General features: G+C 34.7%; 2 protein-coding genes and 2 pseudogenes across 3 annotated transcripts; 2 read left to right on the top strand and 2 right to left on the bottom strand.

The window, feature by feature from the left end:
• The first annotated feature begins 854 nt into the window (after positions 1-854).
• On the top strand, positions 855-2,324 carry LOC120184838 (annotated as a pseudogene).
• Positions 2,325-2,433: 109 nt separating this feature from the next.
• On the top strand, positions 2,434-7,285 carry LOC120184823 (annotated as a pseudogene).
• A 134-nt stretch (positions 7,286-7,419) lies between these two features.
• On the bottom strand, positions 7,420-10,725 carry LOC120184860 (autophagy-related protein 16-like). 2 transcript variants are annotated; one of them, XM_039189229.1, is made up of 5 exons: positions 10,588-10,725; positions 10,337-10,463; positions 9,578-9,759; positions 9,277-9,472; positions 7,556-8,578 (listed from the first exon to the last, which is right to left on the bottom strand). In XM_039189229.1, coding segments are annotated over exons 1-5 (1,530 nt in total). In that variant the 5' UTR covers positions 10,590-10,725. The 2 variants fall into 2 exon arrangements, with proteins under 2 accessions (XP_039045159.1, XP_039045160.1); XM_039189228.1 differs by lacking the exon at positions 10,588-10,725 and having other exon boundaries at positions 7,420-8,578; positions 10,337-10,513.
• A 2,951-nt stretch (positions 10,726-13,676) lies between these two features.
• On the bottom strand, positions 13,677-16,613 carry LOC120184859 (alpha/beta hydrolase domain-containing protein 17B-like). Its single transcript, XM_039189226.1, has 5 exons — positions 16,312-16,613; positions 14,999-15,035; positions 14,669-14,905; positions 14,511-14,558; positions 13,677-14,379 (listed from the first exon to the last, which is right to left on the bottom strand). Exons 1-5 carry the CDS (start codon positions 16,611-16,613, stop codon positions 13,816-13,818), a joined length of 1,188 nt encoding a protein of 395 aa, XP_039045157.1. The 3' UTR covers positions 13,677-13,815.
• Positions 16,614-19,823: the final 3,210 nt, after the last annotated feature.

Below are 19,823 nucleotides of genomic sequence, written 5' to 3'. Positions count from 1 at the left end.
GTGTTATAATTTGATAATTTGATAATTTTATTTTTTAAAAAACTTTAAAATATTTTATTTTTGAAAAAACTCATTTTTTCTAAAATACCAAAAAAACCTAAACTTTTAAATTCTCTTATTATAATATTATTTACTCCAACCGTCGGTCATCTCCTGTCATTCATTTGTCGGCCTACGGTCTCCCACACATCGTCGATCACCCAATGACCAATTATAACCTTTACTATCATCTCCAAACTCAAAATTCTCGAATCTCTAAATTTTAATCCTTAAAATCTCAAATACTCAATCATTTTAATTCCTTTAGTCGATCGTTAAAATCGATCATTTAGCCTATTGTGGCAACCGATCATTTTGTTCTTTAAGTAAACTCAAATTATTCTTATATTTTTAATTGTATCAATTTTTTTTCTTGAAATTATTCAATTGCTTTAATTTGTCTTTTAGCTAAAGTTGATCCTTTCAATATTGATATAATAATTAAAAAAAGTTGACATTACAATATATTATATTGATATAATAATTTACGATGTTAACGAGATAATTTACATATAAATAATAACATGATAAAAAGATTGAATTGAAATTTTTTTAATCAATTTAATGGACACAATTAATTTCTAGTAAGTAATTTAATATCAAATTTTGATTAAAAATTTATTTAATCAATATTAAAAAATATATTATAATTATAAAATTTCGGATTGGATTAATTTCATTGAACATATATCAGCCCGGCCCGTATTCCCTTGGACCATATAACATCTATATGTCAAGCCGGTGTTGTAGTGGGAATTCTCAATCTTCTTCACCAGAATCACCACCGTTGACAATCTCTTTGTTGATCGTCAAGTAATGCTCAAATCAAGCCTTACTCCAATCTTCTCCACTTTTCCAGCCAAACCCAATTATCCAAGACTCTTCTTACGTGGAATCTCCGGTAATTTGGACCCCACTCCAAGTGTTCTGCCTCATCCAACATCTTCACGACCTCCCAACTTGCTCCAACTTCGGTTTACATTCACCTCCCTTTCTGTTTAAAACACTGCTACTACTGCGACTTCCCGATTGTCGCTCTCGGCTCTCACTCACCGACACAAACCGACGTTGACGATCCCCGTCTAACGAACTACATCCAATTACTACTCCGAGAAATCAATGCTTCCAAAGTGAATTTCAAGTCCCACCCACCGCTTGAAACCGTCTTCTTTGGCGGTGTAGCGCCGTCTCTCGTGCCGCCGAGGTTGGTTTTATGGATTCTTGATTTGTTGAGAGTGAAATTCGGGGTGACTTCAGATGCCGAGGTATCAATGGAAATGGATCCTGGAACCTTTGACGTTAGGAAGATGGAGGCGTTGATGGGGTTGGGAATGAATAGAGTGTCGTTGGGAGTTCAAGCGTTTCAAGAAGAGCTGTTGAAGGCTTGTGGGAGAGCTCATGGAGTTAAGGAGGTTTACGAGGCCATTGAGATGGTGAAATCGTGTGGGGTTGAGAATTGGAGCTTGGATCTCATCTCGTCTCTTCCTAATCAAACCCCACAAATGTGGGACGAGAGCTTGGGTTAACCATTGAAGCTCAGCCAAACCACGTCTCTGTTTATGACTTGCAAGTTGAACAAGGCACCAAATTCGGAACATTGTAAGCATTACTATGATACTCGAATTCGAATTTGTGTAGAAATATATAGTTTTGGAGCACATATCTTAACATTTGAATCCTTGTAGGTACACAGGGGGCAAGTTTCCTTTACCTTCGGATGTGCAGTCTGCCGGTTTTTATAGAACGGCGTCAAGAATGCTTTCCGATGCCGGTTATAACAACTTCGAAATCAGCAGTTATTCCCGAGACGGATTCAAATGTAAGCATAATTTTACATACTGGGAAAATAAACCATTTTATGGTTTTGGCCTAGGATCTGCTAGTTATGTAAGTGGAATGAGGTTCTCAAGACCGAAGAGAATGAGAGGGTACATCGATTTTGTTCAGAGCTTGGAGAATGGCACCGATACCGATACCGATGGGGATGTTAGAGATTTGGCTTCAGATGTCGTGATGGTCTCTCTTAGAACTGCGAAAGGGCTCAATTTGAAGTCTTTCCGATGTGCATTTGGGAACTCGGTTGTAGCTTCTCTTTGTGAGGCTTATAAGCCATATGTTGAAAGTGGGCATGTGCTTTTTGCTTAAATGAGCAAAGAACAATTTTAACCGCAGATGAATACAATGTCTGCTTGTTGGATGAAGTTAGTATCGGACGAGGATTAGCTTATATTTGTCTAAGTGATCCGGATGGCTTTTTATGTAATCAATGTTTGACGTGGACATGAAAAATCATATATGTCAAAAGTAATGATGCATTTTACATGTTTTAAAATGATGATGTTTACGTGTATGTAAATGATGTGTGGCATATATCATATGTATGTACATGATAATATGGCACATATCATACGTGCATTAGTGATAAAGTGGTACATATCACATGTGTCTAAGTGATGAGGTGTCACATATCATGTATATATAAATGATTATATAGTACATGTCATTTCGCACTTTGAATACATAAGACTTATTGCATTAACGACAAACGTTGATCATTAGTCAACTAATAGTTCATATTCCAACCAGTGATATTTTTTCTCAAAATAAATTTCGAGGGACAAACTGTTTTAAAAAATTAGAAGTTAGAGTGATTATTTTCTCAAATTTTAAAGGATTGAAAAAGTTAATAGAGAAGGAGCTGAAGAAGTGTTGGATTGATATGGTGACCATTGGAAATGATTTTTTAGGTTCTCTAGATTATGGCTGGGGAATGGAGAGAAGAAAGGGGAAAGAGATGAAAAAGGAAGGTGGAAAGAAGGGAACGAAGATGAACGTCATCAGATTCATGACCTATTAGAGGATGTGACAGGAGTAGTGTTGATAGTAAACGACGACGATGTGAGGTAAAAAAAGATACAAGAATTTAAGATTAAATTAATATTTTTTAAAAGTTTAAAAATCAAATTAAAAGTTTATCAATTTTAATATATCACATCATCAATCTAACGAGAATTAATAACTTAGTGACAAAATATAATAAGTTAATTATATAAATGATGGAAACATAATTTTAAAAAACCGATGATCAAAATAAAACAAACCGAAAACGAAAGTGACAATGGGTGTAGTTTACCACATCCTAAATTAGACCCGATCAGGTTCGATTCGTTGAAAGACGGAACCGCCATCTCTCTTTCACTGCCAACAATTCCTTCATCATCGTCTTCTTCTTCTTCTTCTACCGTCAAACCCAAAGCTCCCGCTTTCGTCCACCGCCGTTTATTCATTACAAAGAACTCACCATCTCGTTCACTCTCTACTTTTTCAGTAACGAAGCAAATTTCTACTACTTTCAGGATCAAATGCTCATCGGCTTCTTCTTCTTCGTCTTCGAGTACTTTTCCTTCTGAGATGGCGTTGTCGTTGATACTGAGAAGGATGGCCACAAGGTTTCGTTCAATGATACTTTCAATGAAGTAAGTAAATTTAACACTCTTTTCAATTTTTGTCTTTTTTTGTGTGATTTTTTTTTAATTTGTAGGGATTTTTTTTATTATGCGAATTGCAGAAAGAATTAGGCGTTACATGGGATGTGGAATTGTACGGTGAATTGCTCAAAATTGGTAGTGGTAAAGAAAGGTGATCTCTTTTACAAATTCTTTGGTTAATTGTATGTTTAGTATTCCATTTATTCCGATATTTCTGTTTTGATCATCCAGTTATTCATTTTTGTTAAATAATACTTAACATTATGTTTTGTTTCCGTTTTGATAAGATGACTTGACATGATATAATTACAATTTTAGTTTTAAAACTTACATATTCCATCCATCAAATTGTTCTTAATTCGATACAATTCAATAAATCCTTAATATTTAAATATAATGGATTTATTGAATAATTATCAATTTGATAGAATGTATAAGTTTTGAGGACTAAAATTGTTATTATACCATGTCATATCACCATTAACTTTTAGTCAAGGATAAAACTTAACGACTATGATTTTGAAAAAAAAATAGTTAAGTGACCAAAACGAAAGCACAAAAATAGCTGGGTAGCAAATAGGTAGTTTACCCTATTTTTTCTAAGAGCTTGAAGTTCTTAATGCTATACTTGGAAATGTCAAACGTGGATATGAAAATTTCATTTGTCATGTAACTTGTAATATGAGATGCATTCATTTTTTTTATTTCAACACAATATATATTTTGATAGTATAAAAACCATGAATTTGTTCAGTTCATAAATTCCTATACAATTTAAGTTTTTTTTAAAATCTAAGTTCCTAAACGCAACTAAGTTAATTCTATGTTTTTTAGGATGACAGCTTACTTTAACAAGACAAGGTGGCCTGATAAAGCTCCGAAGAGTGAAGAAGAAAGAAAGGAATTCATTGCTTCACTTCATAAACGAAAAACGAGTTGTTCATGGCCTTTATTGAAAATAGATTGCTACCACTTCGTCCCGGTGTAGCCAAGTTAGTCCCTCACTTACTTCTTTTAACCTATGCAGCCTTTATAATGTTCCATATAAAGTTCGTGTTTAACATTTGTGTTCGACTCTGTTAGAATTTGATCTGAATTCGATTCGATTCAAATTGATTGGAGAAAGTACAAAAATCTAGTTTGATAAATGTAGACTTTCTTCTGCCCGTGATTTTTTCTGAAAAGTTTTCTATGTAAAATCTTAGTGTTTATTTTATTGTTCGATCACTATGTTATCTTTTTCTTTTAAAATATTACTTTTATTCAGACATTGATATCATGATATGGGTTTGATCTTCCGAAAGTACACCTATTGTGGGAGATATACCCATATGCCATATCCGACACTCGTCAGATTCTTGAGTAATGTTGGACTTTGTTACTCAAATGTTTGTGTTTGGCATCACATCCACTTAATTAGTTGTAAATGTGATTCTTTAACATGTTTACAAAGAATACCATGGAAAAGTTTATTATTTTAACACATATCCATATCCAACTCTTACTCGAATCCAGATAGCTTTTGATTTTAGTACTCAAATGTTTGTGTTTAGCATGATATTCACTTAATTATTTAGAGGATTCAAGTTAATCATAAATTTGATTCTTTAGTATGTTTAGAAAGAATAACTTAAAGTTATTATATGAAACACTCAGGTGCATACTCGTATCTGACACACTCAGGTTCATACTCGTATCTGACACACTCAAATCCGATAAAATTTGCATTCTACTAAAATGTTTGTGTTATTTTGAGATATTTTAGATTTCTAGATTCTGACCTTTTGAGTTATTTGTGATTATATCAAACAGGTTGATTGATCAAGCTCTGGAGAAAGGTGTAAAAGTTGCAGCGTGCAGTACATCTAATGAGTATTTTTTTGGGTCTCTGCAGTAGTTTCTTGTTTACTGGGAACAGAACGTGCAGAAAAAATACAGATTTTTGCCGGAGATGTGGTTCCTCGAAAGAAACCTGATCCAGTGAGTATTTCATCCCTCTTAATTTTTATATATATATATTTACAAAACAAACTTTCATTCATTTATAATTTTAATCGAGGCATATCTAATTGGGACGCATTATTGAAAAAATAGGGGACATTTATCTACCAAAGAAACCCTTTAACCGGACATTTTTTCTGATGTGGTTCACTAGAGACTCGTTACAGTTTACTTGGTTCAAGTTCTTTCATATTTGTGTCTACGTGAAGATGGATTATCTTAAAGAGTACATGTTCTTTATGGCAGGCCATCTATACATTAGCAGCAAACACACTTGGTGTTGAACCTTCAAGGTATTGCATCGTAACGTAGTCTTTACTGATGTTTTTCGTTGCAAAAATGACTAATTAAATCATGTGTATATATGTTACTCGGACTCGGTTGTGAGAATACGACACCGGGGTGTGTCCGACCTGTGTCTAACACGAGTATGTTTAATTTTCCCTGAGATTCCCATGATGAGTCCTCGGAGTATCATATTCTCTACCCAAGTGTAGATATCTGTTGGATATTGATGTCGGAAACGAGTACTTTCAAGAAAAATAAAGATTTAGAATAACATAGGCATATATTGTGCTTGATCGATTCTCAAAGATCAGTATATATATAAGCTCATGTTTATCTGTTGTTATTTTACATTTGTTGATATATATTGGAGATTAGGTCTGATTTTCTTTTTCTTCCCAATTTTTTTCCTAAGCTGTATTGTTGTAGAAGACAGTGCCATAGGACTTGCTGCTGCTGCCAAAGCCGCTGGAATGACTTGCAATAGTGACAAAGAGCGGGTGAGTTTCTTTACTAAATGAGAAATCTGTACTAGTAAATTATATGGCTGAATTAGATGATTAAATTGGTTTTCATTGGCTCTTTTTTGGTTGAATCAATCAATTATTATTCTCTCCTCAAAATATATGTATGATAGGATGTATAAGGCCACCGTTTTTAAACTCCAGGGCCTCCCTTTTCCTTTTCGATGTAGGATTAATGTCTCCCATCTCTCAAAGATATAACTTTCTTCCCCATTCAATTTTGTGACGCCCTCATCAGGGTCTATCGTCACAATTGTCCACTTTGTTTATCCCACTCATCGGGATGCACGACATAAAATCAAATAGTCTAATGGTCGCTTTGATATCACTTGTCTCAGACAATTACTCTTTCCAAAAGATATGTATGATAGGACGTGAAGACGTGATACATTGCCCTAACAATTACCATATCCTACTTCCTGATGTCAGCTGAATTGTAGATTTGTGTTACATGAGAACTAAAGATCCATTGCTACATGTTCATTTTTCACCGACCAGTCCTACAGTTCAACCATATACAACCGGAAAACCGGAAATTGAGATCTGAAAAAAACCTCTGACAAGATTTTCCTACAATGTCAATGTCAAGCATTAGCAATCCATGTTTAACATTGAGTGGTCCTTTGGTTGCAGTTACACAGCTGATGAAGACTTCTTAAATGTGGATGCAGTGTTCGATTGCATCGGAGATCCACCGGAAGAGAGGTTTGATCTGGCATTCTGCGCAAGCCTTCTTGATAAACAGTAAGTTAAACCTTACAATATTATTTCGTTTCCATGATTGTTCGTTGAGATCAGCAGTTTAATCCAGTTGTATATACTATTCATTCATATTGCCGACTGACTGCTGAAATATCACTGTAAAACTGAAATTTATATTCAACTATTGGTTTTCAATTTTTGGTTCAAGCTGAAACTGCCAAAGACATGAAATAATGCCAAGGAATCAAGTTGGTTGAATAAGTTGACTATTGTTGAAATCGGAATCAAGCCGGATTCAATAGAACACCACCAAAACCGAATTCCATACACAAATCATCATTTTAAACGTGTGTATATATATATATACAACTATACTGGTTTTCCACGTTTATGTTACTCTGGCTTGTAATTTCTCTTCACGTACCCATGCATGAGACATATTCGAACTGGAATATAACCCTCCAAGGACCCTCAAAGTACATAAAATAACTAGAGAATATTGAACATGCCAGAGGATCATGTCCAGATACAGACAACCCCATTCTTATCTGCAGAGATTAATGGTTTTCCGAGTCCACTCCAAGTACAAGACATTACTGGAACAGTGTGCTCCTTCAGAGTGCTTACAATGTCAGCTTTTGATATTGACCAAATGTAAACGGATCCATCGGCAGAGCCGGCAGCAATATAATTGTCATCCGGACTAATACATGAGCGACTCCAATTAGATGCCACCCTGTTTCCAGTTGCTTTGAATGTACCACAAACTTCCAAAGATCGTATATCGAATAAATTATGCAAATTATCTCTGCCACTCGTCAATACAACATTTCCGTTTCGAGACAGGGAGATAGATGTAATGGGAAGTGAATGTGCTGCAACTTCACTAACTAATTTTCCGGTCTGAATATCCCACAAACGGAGATTCCCATCGACATGACCCGAGCATATGGTCAGTCCATCTGTGCTGAAGCAAAGAGCATTGCAGTTGCTGTGAAAAACTATAGTGTTGGTGCAGTAACCTTTCTGCAAATCCCACACTTTTATCGTCCGATCATACGCTGCACTCACAACATGACGACTCGAAACTTTGCTCACATCCACAGCACAAACTTTATCCTTGTGACCTGTGAGAGAATGCCGGATTTGTCCTGTGTTGACATCCCATACAAACAAGTTGTTTGAACTGCTTGCTGCTATTACGAATCTATTGTCATGGGTAATTGCGAGATCAAGGACAGAACCGAGGCAGCCAGAAAGATTTTGGATTAAAGACCCGGTGCTAGTATCCCACATTTTGACCGATCGATCATGTCCCCCGCTGATCAATTTTCCAGAATTATACTCGAACAGTATTGAAGCACAACCACCTTCATGGGCATTGATCCTGTGCTTGCAAACAGAAGGAACAGTAGATTCTGCGAAGAACTCAGCACCTTCTTCACTTCTACGGACAATACCATCTACTTGCTCTCGGGCAAGTTTTTCTAAACCACTGGCCTTGAGCCGCTCAATCATATCTTCGTAAAGTGCATTTGCCTAAATTAATTAAAGGAAAACTAAAGTTAAGCACTAATATTTGTAATCAAACAGGTATATTAAAAACAAATTACACCCTTTCACAATTAAGGAATAGGATTTTAAAAAAAAAATCAATCCATTAATATTTGTCATTTAGGTTTCTAACTTGCACTGGAGTGTTCTATAACTCTAAATGACAATCATTTAATCTCCTCTAGTTTGTAACAAAGTTAAGGAATATATGAAAAACCAATCCTAAAAGTTGATGAAAACAAATAAGTTACCACTAAATTCCTCTAGTTACTCAAGAAGACACGAGCAAAGACGATGATCTCTTTGTCCAAACCCAAAATCGGCCCAGCTCCAATTAAACAGCTGATGGGTCTAAGCCACCGAAATTAGTTGTTTAAGAACCCCCTAATGATTAAATACCATCATTCCAGGCATATTAACCATGGAGCAAGAAACTCAGAGTTGATTGTTATAGTAAGAATTTTTGCTTCCCATCCGATATCGAAACGTGAAAGTCACAAATAATGCCAACAGAGACAATTTGATCATGTTCAGACTTTGCTAAATTGTATGAATGAACAAACTCTTAATGTATCATAAACCAAACATGCTTAAAGTTTAAGTATATATGGGCCTAGCTATTTATCATTCTCCAAGTCAACAAATCAGAATATACCTTTTTCTGTAATAACAATATACCATACCTCATTAAGCCGTTCAGCATCCTGCATTTTCTGAAGCATCCAACGATCAACTAACATTTTATTTTCAGCCTCTAAATCTTTTACTCTGATAGTCACTTGCTCTAATTGAGCTTTGAGTTCCTGGTGTTCGATCGTCACCAATTCCATAGCTCTAATATTTTCTTCTAAATCTGTTTTTAACTGAGAGCACTCATCCCTGCCAATTTAAACAGTCCATCAGTTATTTATTTCACGGTGACTTCAAATCCAAAAAAAAACTAACACTCTTGCCCGCAAAACCCTAAAAAGGACTCAGCCAAACCTGGTTTGGGTCAATTCCTTCTCCAATTCAGCAATAGTTGTTTCTTTCTCTTGTAGAGAGGCTTTTAGAGCTCGAGACTCAGCTACTTCAACCACTAGTTGCTCGGACAATCTAGACTGTGCTTTGTAGCATTGTTGAAGTTCCAGTTCCAAGCTTTCAGCTTTATCTTTCCATTCCGAACCCTACAAAGAAATTCACCAATTACTTTACTCTGACTAATCAATTTTCTTTAAGTATCCATCTCTGACGTTTGTTTTCAATGTACATTTGAACATAGTTATGAAGATATGATCTGAAAATCCATGGAAAACTTTGAAAAAATTGCACATATTTGTGTCGGGCACATACATGTATCCAACACTCACGCCTACATCCATGTACAAAGTCAAATATCCAATATTTATATTGCTCCGACTCTTCATTTTACTTTTAAGACTTGTGTCTCACACATACCAGAGATACGTGTAGGAAATAACCCTCCAAATACATGCAAAAGCTTTTAAAGAATAATTGAATGGACTCGAATGAACACATAACTGTATCGATACTCACCGGACCGAAAACATTGCATAGGGGCTTTCTATTCTAATGGGAAGCCAATGATTTATCCAATTATTTAATCGAAACGCACTTGTTTTCACAATCTTGCAACATAATAATCACAAACTCCTATTTCAACAATAACTTCTCTTTTTCAAAAATAGCAACTCAATACATTGTTATGATAAAAATAAACCCAAAAAACAAAGAAAAAAAAACCTGAGAGATGATGGGCCTGGAAAGAGCAATATATGCAGGAGCATGAGCTCCTTCTTCGAGTAAATGCCGTTTCTTCAGAGCCTTCAGAGCGTGTTTTATAGCGTCCCTAGCTAACTCCTCTTGCGACCTGAGAAACATTGAACATCGTTTGTTTCTTGGCACAATTTCTTCGACATCAATAAAGGGGGAAAATGGAATCCAATTCGCAAAATTTTCTAGTATAAGGAAAAGAACGAATTTTGATCACTTACATAATAAGATTGGACGTAGGTTGAAATTTACAGCGTAGGAATCGGAATTAAAATTCAATTTAGGGTTTTGATTTGGATTAGGATTGGGCTAAGTAATTGAGGGATCGATAGAAAATAGGGTGAGGAACAGAGAGTTCTTCAATGAGTTTTTATCAGTTTGAAATTGTGAAGTTAATCAAAGGGTAATTCTGGAAGAAAAACTTTCCATGCACGGTTCCATTTCACACGTGCCCTTTTAGAATTTTATTAAGGGTAAAGTATAATAATGGTCACTGAACTTTTCTAAATATTTTATTTAGGTCTCCTAACTTTTAAAACTTACAATACAATCCCCCAATATTTAGTTCGTTTGTTATAGGTCCCCCAACATTTAGTCAATTTTCAATATGGTCCCTGACTGTTTGACGCCGTTACACTACCGTTAGTACGTTTGTAATATGGTCACTGAACTTTTCAGGCGCTTACATTTAGGTCCCCCAACTTTTTAAAACTTGCAACATAATCTTAAATTTCATTATAAACCCCAAATTTCTTTTCGATCTCGAATTTCCTTTTTCGCTTCTCTTTTTATTTTTAGCGTAACTTTTCAATCGGGGATGCATGAGAAAATCTAATCTAACTTTGAATTATGTGGAGGTGTTGACTTGAATAAGGGTCTATTGAGAGGAGACCCGACCAAGGGACTATCGGGACCATCAACGATTCAAGGTGTAATGTTAGATACAAGTCATCTCAAGTGAAACATAGATGTTCGATGAAATGCTTGTGAGAAAAAAATGGGGTTAGAAATACAGAGTTGACAAATACTACTAAGATGAACTAAGTATCATTGTTGAAAGTCACCAACAAAGTTGGAGTTATTTTGTATAAATGACATAATAATTTCTTCTTTTAATCCTTGTGCTTAAAGATTTTCCAATAGATGATCAAATATAATGAAATCCCAAACAGCGCATTCACCTCTCAGTCTCTTTCGCAACTCGAAAGGCATCATGACAGGGTCAAGTAGCTGCTCCAAATATACCACCTTTCATGATGCCTTTCGAGTTGTGTGCATGCATAGTTGTCTTCTAAAGCTATAATTCAATACAATTCAACTGTAAAATTTCCAAAACATGTAAAAAAAAATTAATTTGTTCACGATATATCAGTCCCATAATCAACATGAACTTATTAAAAAGAATACGAGATCACAGGACGCCGAAAACCACAGGTCAGATCAATACAATTCCTAGTAAACTAGTACCAGCAGTCTCTCAGATTGAGCCTAGCAATTTCACTATGTTGATACCCACAACCAATTCCCTGATTTAAAGAAAAACCAAACAAGAAGATAAAAAAATTTAACCTAGGACCCTATTTCTCTTCTATTCTGATGGACTGAATATCTTTTATAAGGAGTACTAAAAGTTTTGATTAAGAAGAAAGAAAGAAAATTAGATGGTTTTGGTTCAAAACTAACATTGAATATCTAGACCATTGACATGCAGTTCAAGAAACATAAAAATTTCAACAAAAAACACACAATGCGAGCTGAAAATGGAAAAGTGCGAAAGAGGAAAAGCTTACTTCCTGATAACCCAAAAGAAAAAATAAATACCTTTTTGCAAGTGAGGGGAAAAACTAAGAAATAAACGCAATCGGTGTTCCGTTCCAACAATTCTTCCTCCGTTTTTTCTTTGTAAATAAAAAGCTGAAAGACAGAGCACTTCTTGGGTTTACAATTTTACATGGCGGAAAATTGAAGAACAAAAATCAAACAAGAAGTGAATGCGATGTTTGAGATTTCATTACATTTGTTCATCTGTTGGAAAATCTTAAAGAACAAGGATTAAACGAAGAAATTATTATATTCCATTTATACAAAATAATTTCAGCTTTATTGGTGACTTTCAACAATAAGACTTAGATCATCTTAGTGGTATTTGTCAACTATGCATTTCTAACCCAATTTTCTTCTCACAAGCATTTCATCGAACATCTATGCTTCACCTGAGATGACCTATATCTAACATTACACCTTGAATCGTTGATTGTCCCGATAGTCCCTTGGTCGGATCTTCTCTCAATTGACCCTTATTCAATTCAACACCTCCACATAATTCAAAGTTATATTAGAATTTCCCATTCATCCCCGACTGAAAAGTTATGCTGGAAATGAGAAGAGAGAAGCAAAAAAAGGAAATTCGAGATCGAAAAGGAATTTGGGGTTTAGAATGAAATTTAGGATTGTGTTGTAAGTTTTAAAACTTGTGGGACCTAAATGCAAGCTCCTGAAAAGTTCAATGACCATATTGCAAACGTACTAACGGCAGTGTAACGGCGTCAAACGACCGGTGACCATATTGCAAATAGACTAAATGTTGGGGGACCATATTGCAAACGGACTAAATGTTAGGGGACTATATAGCAAGTTTTAAAAGTTGGGGGACCTAAATGAAAGCTTTAGAAAAGTTCAGTGACCATTACTATACTTTACCCTTTTATTAAACAATGTTGAAATAATGATTTTAATAATTTAATTTTTTTAAAAAAAATTAAATTATTATAAAATAATCATTAAATTTTTAAAAATGTACAATGGAAGCGAATAAAAAAATTAAAGATCGTAATGCAAGTTTTAAAAATTCAATTACCAAAAGAAAATTTCCCTAAATATTCAGTGGCTATAGTGCAGTTTATCCTAATTTATACTATTAAATAATGCTATTCTAATAATGATTTTATTTTTTGTTTTAGAATTTATATAAATTTAAATAAAACGATACATTTTGTACAAATCTTCAATTCCAGATACGATTATTTGTTCATTTTTTTTATAAATACATGAATTTTATATAAATATTTTTATACAGACATGCATTTTTATATATAATATTTTATTTTATCTGTATAAAAAAACATTAATGTATTAAATAAAATTCAAGAGAATAAATTTGAATATATAAAAATAAAAATAACACGTCATTATCAGCTCCCACGAGTTATAGTGAAACAATAGTTGTTAATTACAAAGCTTTTCAGTCTTCCCCAACATGAACATGCAAGTTAGATTCTTCAATCATTCAAAAACATATACCAAACCTACATTTCGTAACCGTATTTCATCCTGCCGTTGCGACTCCTACGACACGTAAACACCGTCGTCGATGCGTCGTGCAGCTGTCGGAAACAATTATGTTATTAGTCCAAAACCAATTCCACTTATTTTTTCCCCGTTTCAGCTTTCTAAACAGCTGGGATTCTATCTATCCAGTCAACACTCTTCCTTCCTTTCTCTACCTGGAGGTCGACGCTTCTCCGGGATTTATCGAAGCATTCCACGCTCCGACGTGATCTCCCCATCCTTTCCATCTGGTCTAAGGATATTTTAAGCTTTTCGAGCTTGTTGATGTTGTCAAATTTGTTGTACTCGTCAACTTTCAACTTTCCGGGCCTATCTATGCTTTTCCTTGGCTTGTCCCGGGTATCAGTGCTTTTCCTAGGTTTGTCCCTGGTATCAGTGCTTTTCCTTGGTTTGTCCCTGCGGTCGATGCTTCTTCTTGGAGCCTCGAAACATTCGGTGCTTTGCCTAGACTGTTCCATACCATCTGTGCTTTTCCGAGAAGCATTTCTTCGAGAAGGCGACTTCTCAACAGTTGAGATGAACTTCTTGAGATGCCTAATATAATCCGGGTAGAGTTCCAAATCACAGTGATTTCCTCCTTTCACCCATAACGGTTCATATTTCTCTTGGCAAAGTTCCCAAAGTTGCTTCCCATGAGAGCAGTCGACAACATCGTCGTTAGTTCCCTAAATTCCGTCACCGACATGAAATCACCGGAGTTAATGCAAGCCACCCATTGCAGATATTCGTTACAATTTATAAATACATACAAGCATATGTTCACACACGCACAAAATATCGAATTTTAGAGACTTACATGAATTATCAGCACAGGACACTTCACCGATGAGATTTTATCAATATTCTGCAAAACCATGTAAACCAAGTTAGGCACATGATGAAAAACTAACATGCACACGCTTCAGGCATCGGAATTTACGGGACGGAATCGATGAGAGAGAGGAGGAATAGAACCTTGTAGATGTCAAACCAGTAAGAGCGCTTAACAGGATACATGACTCTTAACCCTGATAATATAGGACTATGCAGAACAACAGCTCTTAGACGGGGTAAACGAGCAGCGAGATCCACGGTAGGACCACTTCCAACAGACTGACCATATAGTATAATATTTTCTTGCATGGCTCCATAATTCTCTTCGAGGCACTTGTAAGCGGCTTCGATATCCGCATACGTATGCTGCTCACTCGGCTGAACAAAAGCATATATATGAACATCAGACACAGCTTTCCGGACACATTTAATTCATACAGGTACCGAGTAGAAGATCCAAGCTACAATTACCTTTCCTGATGATTGCCCATAGCCAGAGTAGTCATACCTGCAAGGATTTGTATACATTATTCGAAATATTCGAGATGCCGTGCTAATGAGAACAGTTGGGCATTTCATGGAAGCTGAAACACAAGCAGAAAAGTAACACAAAAAGAAAGATATATATTCTTCTACTTGCAAATCCATGCTACTCAAACTCAGGTGAGAGTGTCACCGTGTCGGATATTGGTATGTTCTAAGTTCTCCCATATATTTGGATGATCTTTCGAGAACCGAATCTCCGTACCCATGTTCAGATATGCATCAAACACGGGTGTCGAACACGAGTACTTCAAGAGAACATATGAATACAAGTAAGCTATAGCATAACTTTTTATTTTCATAGAGAACATTACCTTTCTCTATTTGAAAAGAAAAAATTGCTTGCTCATATATGACAATTCCAACTACCAAATTCTCCATTCCATAACCATATTACAACCACCAGTTTCCACTAAACCCTGGATCTAAAACCGACTCGGCTAAACGGTATCGACTCTTAATTGAGAACTATATTATTCCGACCCTTCATTTTTCTTGAAATACTCATGTTCGATGCAGAATACGGGTATAGGATGCTGCAATCACATTGAAATGTTGAAATAATTGAACATATCCGTATCGAACACATCCCTGTGTCCAACACTCACGCCCGAATTCGAGTAACAAAGATTGAGAATATTCTAAAGAGCACAACTCGGATGCCTTCTATGTCATTCTACCATCATCAGCCCCTAAAAATTTCAATTTAGCATATATTTTAGATATTTTCTTTGTATTTTTTCATTTGTGATCTGTTTTATCCCCTAAAATTTTATAAGTTCGTCATCTAATATAAAATTCTATGTACAACCCCATACTGATATTTTGCAGTTTCGAATCGAAAACAAGAAACACGGACGGTAACGGAATAACCTTAGGATAGTTAAGGAAACAGATCTGAAAAAAGAAATTAACCACCACATGATTTTGAACTCCGAATTCGGTTGAGGCATGCTTATGAGCAACCTAAACTGGCATTCTTGAAGCTCAAAAAACAAGTAATTTGCCCAACAAGGACCCTCAATCAGATCATAAAGAGAAAAAGTAAAGCAAAAACAAAATTAGAAACATTCACAAAAACCCCTCATACATTTTCTTCTTTTATTCCTTACACAACTAGAAGAGTTAATCACAGAGAAAAGAAATACTCATTTCCAAGCCAAGATCACAAGCTTAAGCACATTGAAGAAATAATAATTAAAAGTAAGCTCAAATTTGCAGAAAAAGAAATGAATCCATACCCCATGAGATTTACTCTTAAGTGGATGCTGAGCTCGACGAATAGCTCATACATTTGGCCAATATCAGCGGCGTTCCCATGAGAATAAAGCAGAGTCGACACAGCCATGGGGTGCCTAACGTAAACAGCAACGATTTCATTGCCACGGCGAGTTGGGAGCCGCAAAACGTCGACGTTTTCGCGGTGAGGGAAAGGGTGTAAGAGCAAAATCCCAGTCGCTTCGTCCTTAATTAGCTTATATGAAGGTGGATTGGGTGGAAAGAAGGCGAACTTGGCAGCCATTGATGACGTCACCCCACCCATGTTTTCTTCTTCAGATTGCTCCCCGAGCTTCGCAAAAACTATCGGGGTTTTAAACTTAAACTTGGAATCAAAGGCAGGTTGAGGAGGAGAAGACGACTATGAACATTTTTTTTAACAATTCTTTTTCCCTATTTTTCTGTTCTTTGCTTTTCAGAGGATGTTCCTTTTGGCGTCCGCTTAAAGGGGAGAGAGAGAGACAGAGAGAGAGAGAGAGGGGGAGAGGCAGTGATAAAATCACCGTGACTGTTGTTGCATATGAAACAGATGTCCGTACGACTTACTTTAGCGCGTGTGTCTGAACTGTGTTCGTCCTTAAATTTATGTGGCGGGTTTTTATTGGGTTTCTTTTATTGATATAATATATAAATATATATATATATATATATATATATATAATATTTTCCTTGAGGGTAAACTACTTCAAATTCTATCAACCTTTAAAAGTTAATTTGTTTATACCACATACGTTTTAATTTTATCAATTTTAATATTAATATTTATTTTTAAATGCAATTATACCACTCTGCTGTTAATGATTTAATAACATGATGACATGGTAGCGACATCACTTTTCTTGAAGAGATTTTGTTAAAATTTGAGTTTAATTGGATTTGAACTTTGGACCTTTGGAAACAAACAATGAAGTTTAGCCACTTAACTAACTTAAGTTTTTGGTTACATTCTTTCAAATATAATATACAAATATATTCTTAAAAATAACAATTTTTCAAAAACACCTAAAATTTTCAAAATTCACAAATTCTCCCAAAGCTCAAAACCCTAAATACTAAATTCTTAATTTTACTCATTATCGTCGTCGAATCAACGGCCACCGTCTACCACTTTTGTCAGCAAACCCTTACCATCAATTACCCTACTCTCCCGTCATCGAAAATTGAAGAATAATGTGTTAATCGATCGTCAAAACACTGAATATAAAATGTTCTAATCAAACCATGAAAGATGACCAATCAACAGAAGAATGGTGAATAACGTGCTATCGATGACGATAGTTGGTGAATTTAGGGGTTATGATTTTGGACTTCTATTTTTTTTGGGTTTTCAAGAATTTAAGGGGTTTTTGTGTGTGGGAATTTTGGGTTTTTAAAGGAATTTTATGATATTTTTAGAAAATTCATATTATTTATGTCAACAAAACGACATCGTTTTAGGCATCCACGTTAGCAACATCACCATTCGGAGCTGTTATGTCACGATTCCGTTAAATCATTAATTGTTGAGTGGTATAATTGTACTTAAAAGTAAACGTTGGTGCTAAAATTGGCAAAATTAAAATGTTGGTTGCATAAACGAGTCAACACTTAAAGATTGGTGGTATTTGAAGTACTTTATCCTTTCCTTAATTAACACATAAAATTAATTCTTTGGGTAAAGTACACTAAATGATCTTCAATTATATGAAAATGTTTTGTTGGGTCCATTAGTTATTAAAAAATTATAAAATAATTTTCTAACTATAAAATATTATTTTATTAAGTATTCCAACTATTAAAAGTTATAAAATAATCATCCGACTATTTATATATTTTAAACTTACATCTTCTTTTCATAAAATGGTCTTCTTAACTGCGTATGTGTGTGTGTCTTTTGAAATGGTTTCACACCCTTAAAAAATTGATCATATCTTTTTAAATAAATTTACACAATTCTACTTAAATATTATAACTTAAATTATGATATTGTACTTTAAAATTTTTAGTTCTGCTCTTGATTTCAGAACCGTTTGAGTTATATATCTTGGAACAAGTCTCTACTTATATTATGTCATCGAGCTAGTGCTTGAAATATTATATCGTCAAGTCAGTGCTTGAAATCAACAATTGTGTTAGTAAACATTATTAGAGTATGATTTTTATCGTATCTTAATTAGAAAGTTAACTTCAAACTTAGACAATCGTCAATTTTTTAACAAAAAATATGAGCCTGTAACATATGATTAGTCAGGTGACTATTTTTAACTTTTAATGGTCGGAAGGCTCAACAAAGCAACACCATTTGATCAAGGGACTATTTTATAACTTTTAATAGTTAGAAAATGCAATGAAGTAACATTTTATACTCAATGGATCATTTGTGTTCTTTACCCTAATTCTTTTGAGATAAAATAATGTTTAAAAAATATTTTCTTGAAAACCTAATTTTTAAAGAATATTTATGAGAAATATTTTAAAATTTAAATAAACAGGGTTTAAAAGAGAAAAAAATAATATTATTTTATCAAAATAAAATATAAAATCTTAAATAAATAGCTGAAATTAAGATTAATCGAATACAAAATCGATCAGCTATTAAAAATTTAAAATTAAAAAAAGTCGTTTTTTTACCTTTTTACTTTACTTTTATTTTTTTCTTCCTCGTTTAGTATTCACTTTCATTAAAAAATAGACATTTTTTTAGAGAAAATAACCTCAGTGACCAAAAATCCCATATAATATACGATTTTAACCAACTTTTTCCGGATTTGCCAAAATGACCAACAAAATCGCAATGCGATCGCTAATTCGCAACGCGATCTCCATTATCGCAAATTCGCGTTGCATTTTCGCAATGCGATAGTTGAAAATCGCGTTGCGATGGTCTACAGTATCGTTGCGATTTTCCCAATTCGCAATGCGAATAAGTAAATCGCAACGCGAATTGGGAAAATCGCAATGCGAATAAGTAAATCGCAACGCGAATTGGGAAAATCGCAATGCGATAATAAAAAATCGCAACGAGATACTTACTTTCGCAACGCGATACTGACTTTCGCAACGCGATAATACATAATCGCAATGCGATTTTCAAAGCGCCATTAGTATCCTGGCCAAGTATTTTATTTTTAAATTCCAAACATGAATATTAATATATTGGAACACTGAACTGTCCACAGTATATCCCGTAATCGCAACTCATAACCTAAAACCTAAAATCACAACTCAGTCTCATCTCCATCTCTCACTCTCTCACCCATCTCCGACGAAATCCGTCCCCATCTCCGGCGAAATCCGTCTATCTCCATCTCTCAGAGCCACCCTCACAATCAGAAATGGAAAATCAACCAAATCAACCAACGAGGGTTAGTTTTTTTAATTATTTTCTTTTTGAAATTTTTGCATTATTATTAGGTTTTTCATATTGAAATTGATGATAAGTTTACTGGTAATTTCAATAATAGATTAACCATTTCACTTAGATTGCTTATTAAAT

The sequence above is a fragment of the Hibiscus syriacus genome, unplaced genomic scaffold (assembly GCF_006381635.1).
Source record: "Hibiscus syriacus cultivar Baekdansim isolate YM2019G1 unplaced genomic scaffold, ASM638163v2 tig00112957_pilon, whole genome shotgun sequence".
Lineage (NCBI taxonomy): Eukaryota > Viridiplantae > Streptophyta > Magnoliopsida > Malvales > Malvaceae > Hibiscus > Hibiscus syriacus.
The sequence above is the reverse complement of the archived record's forward strand: the minus strand, read 5'-3'. Positions and strand labels throughout refer to the sequence as shown.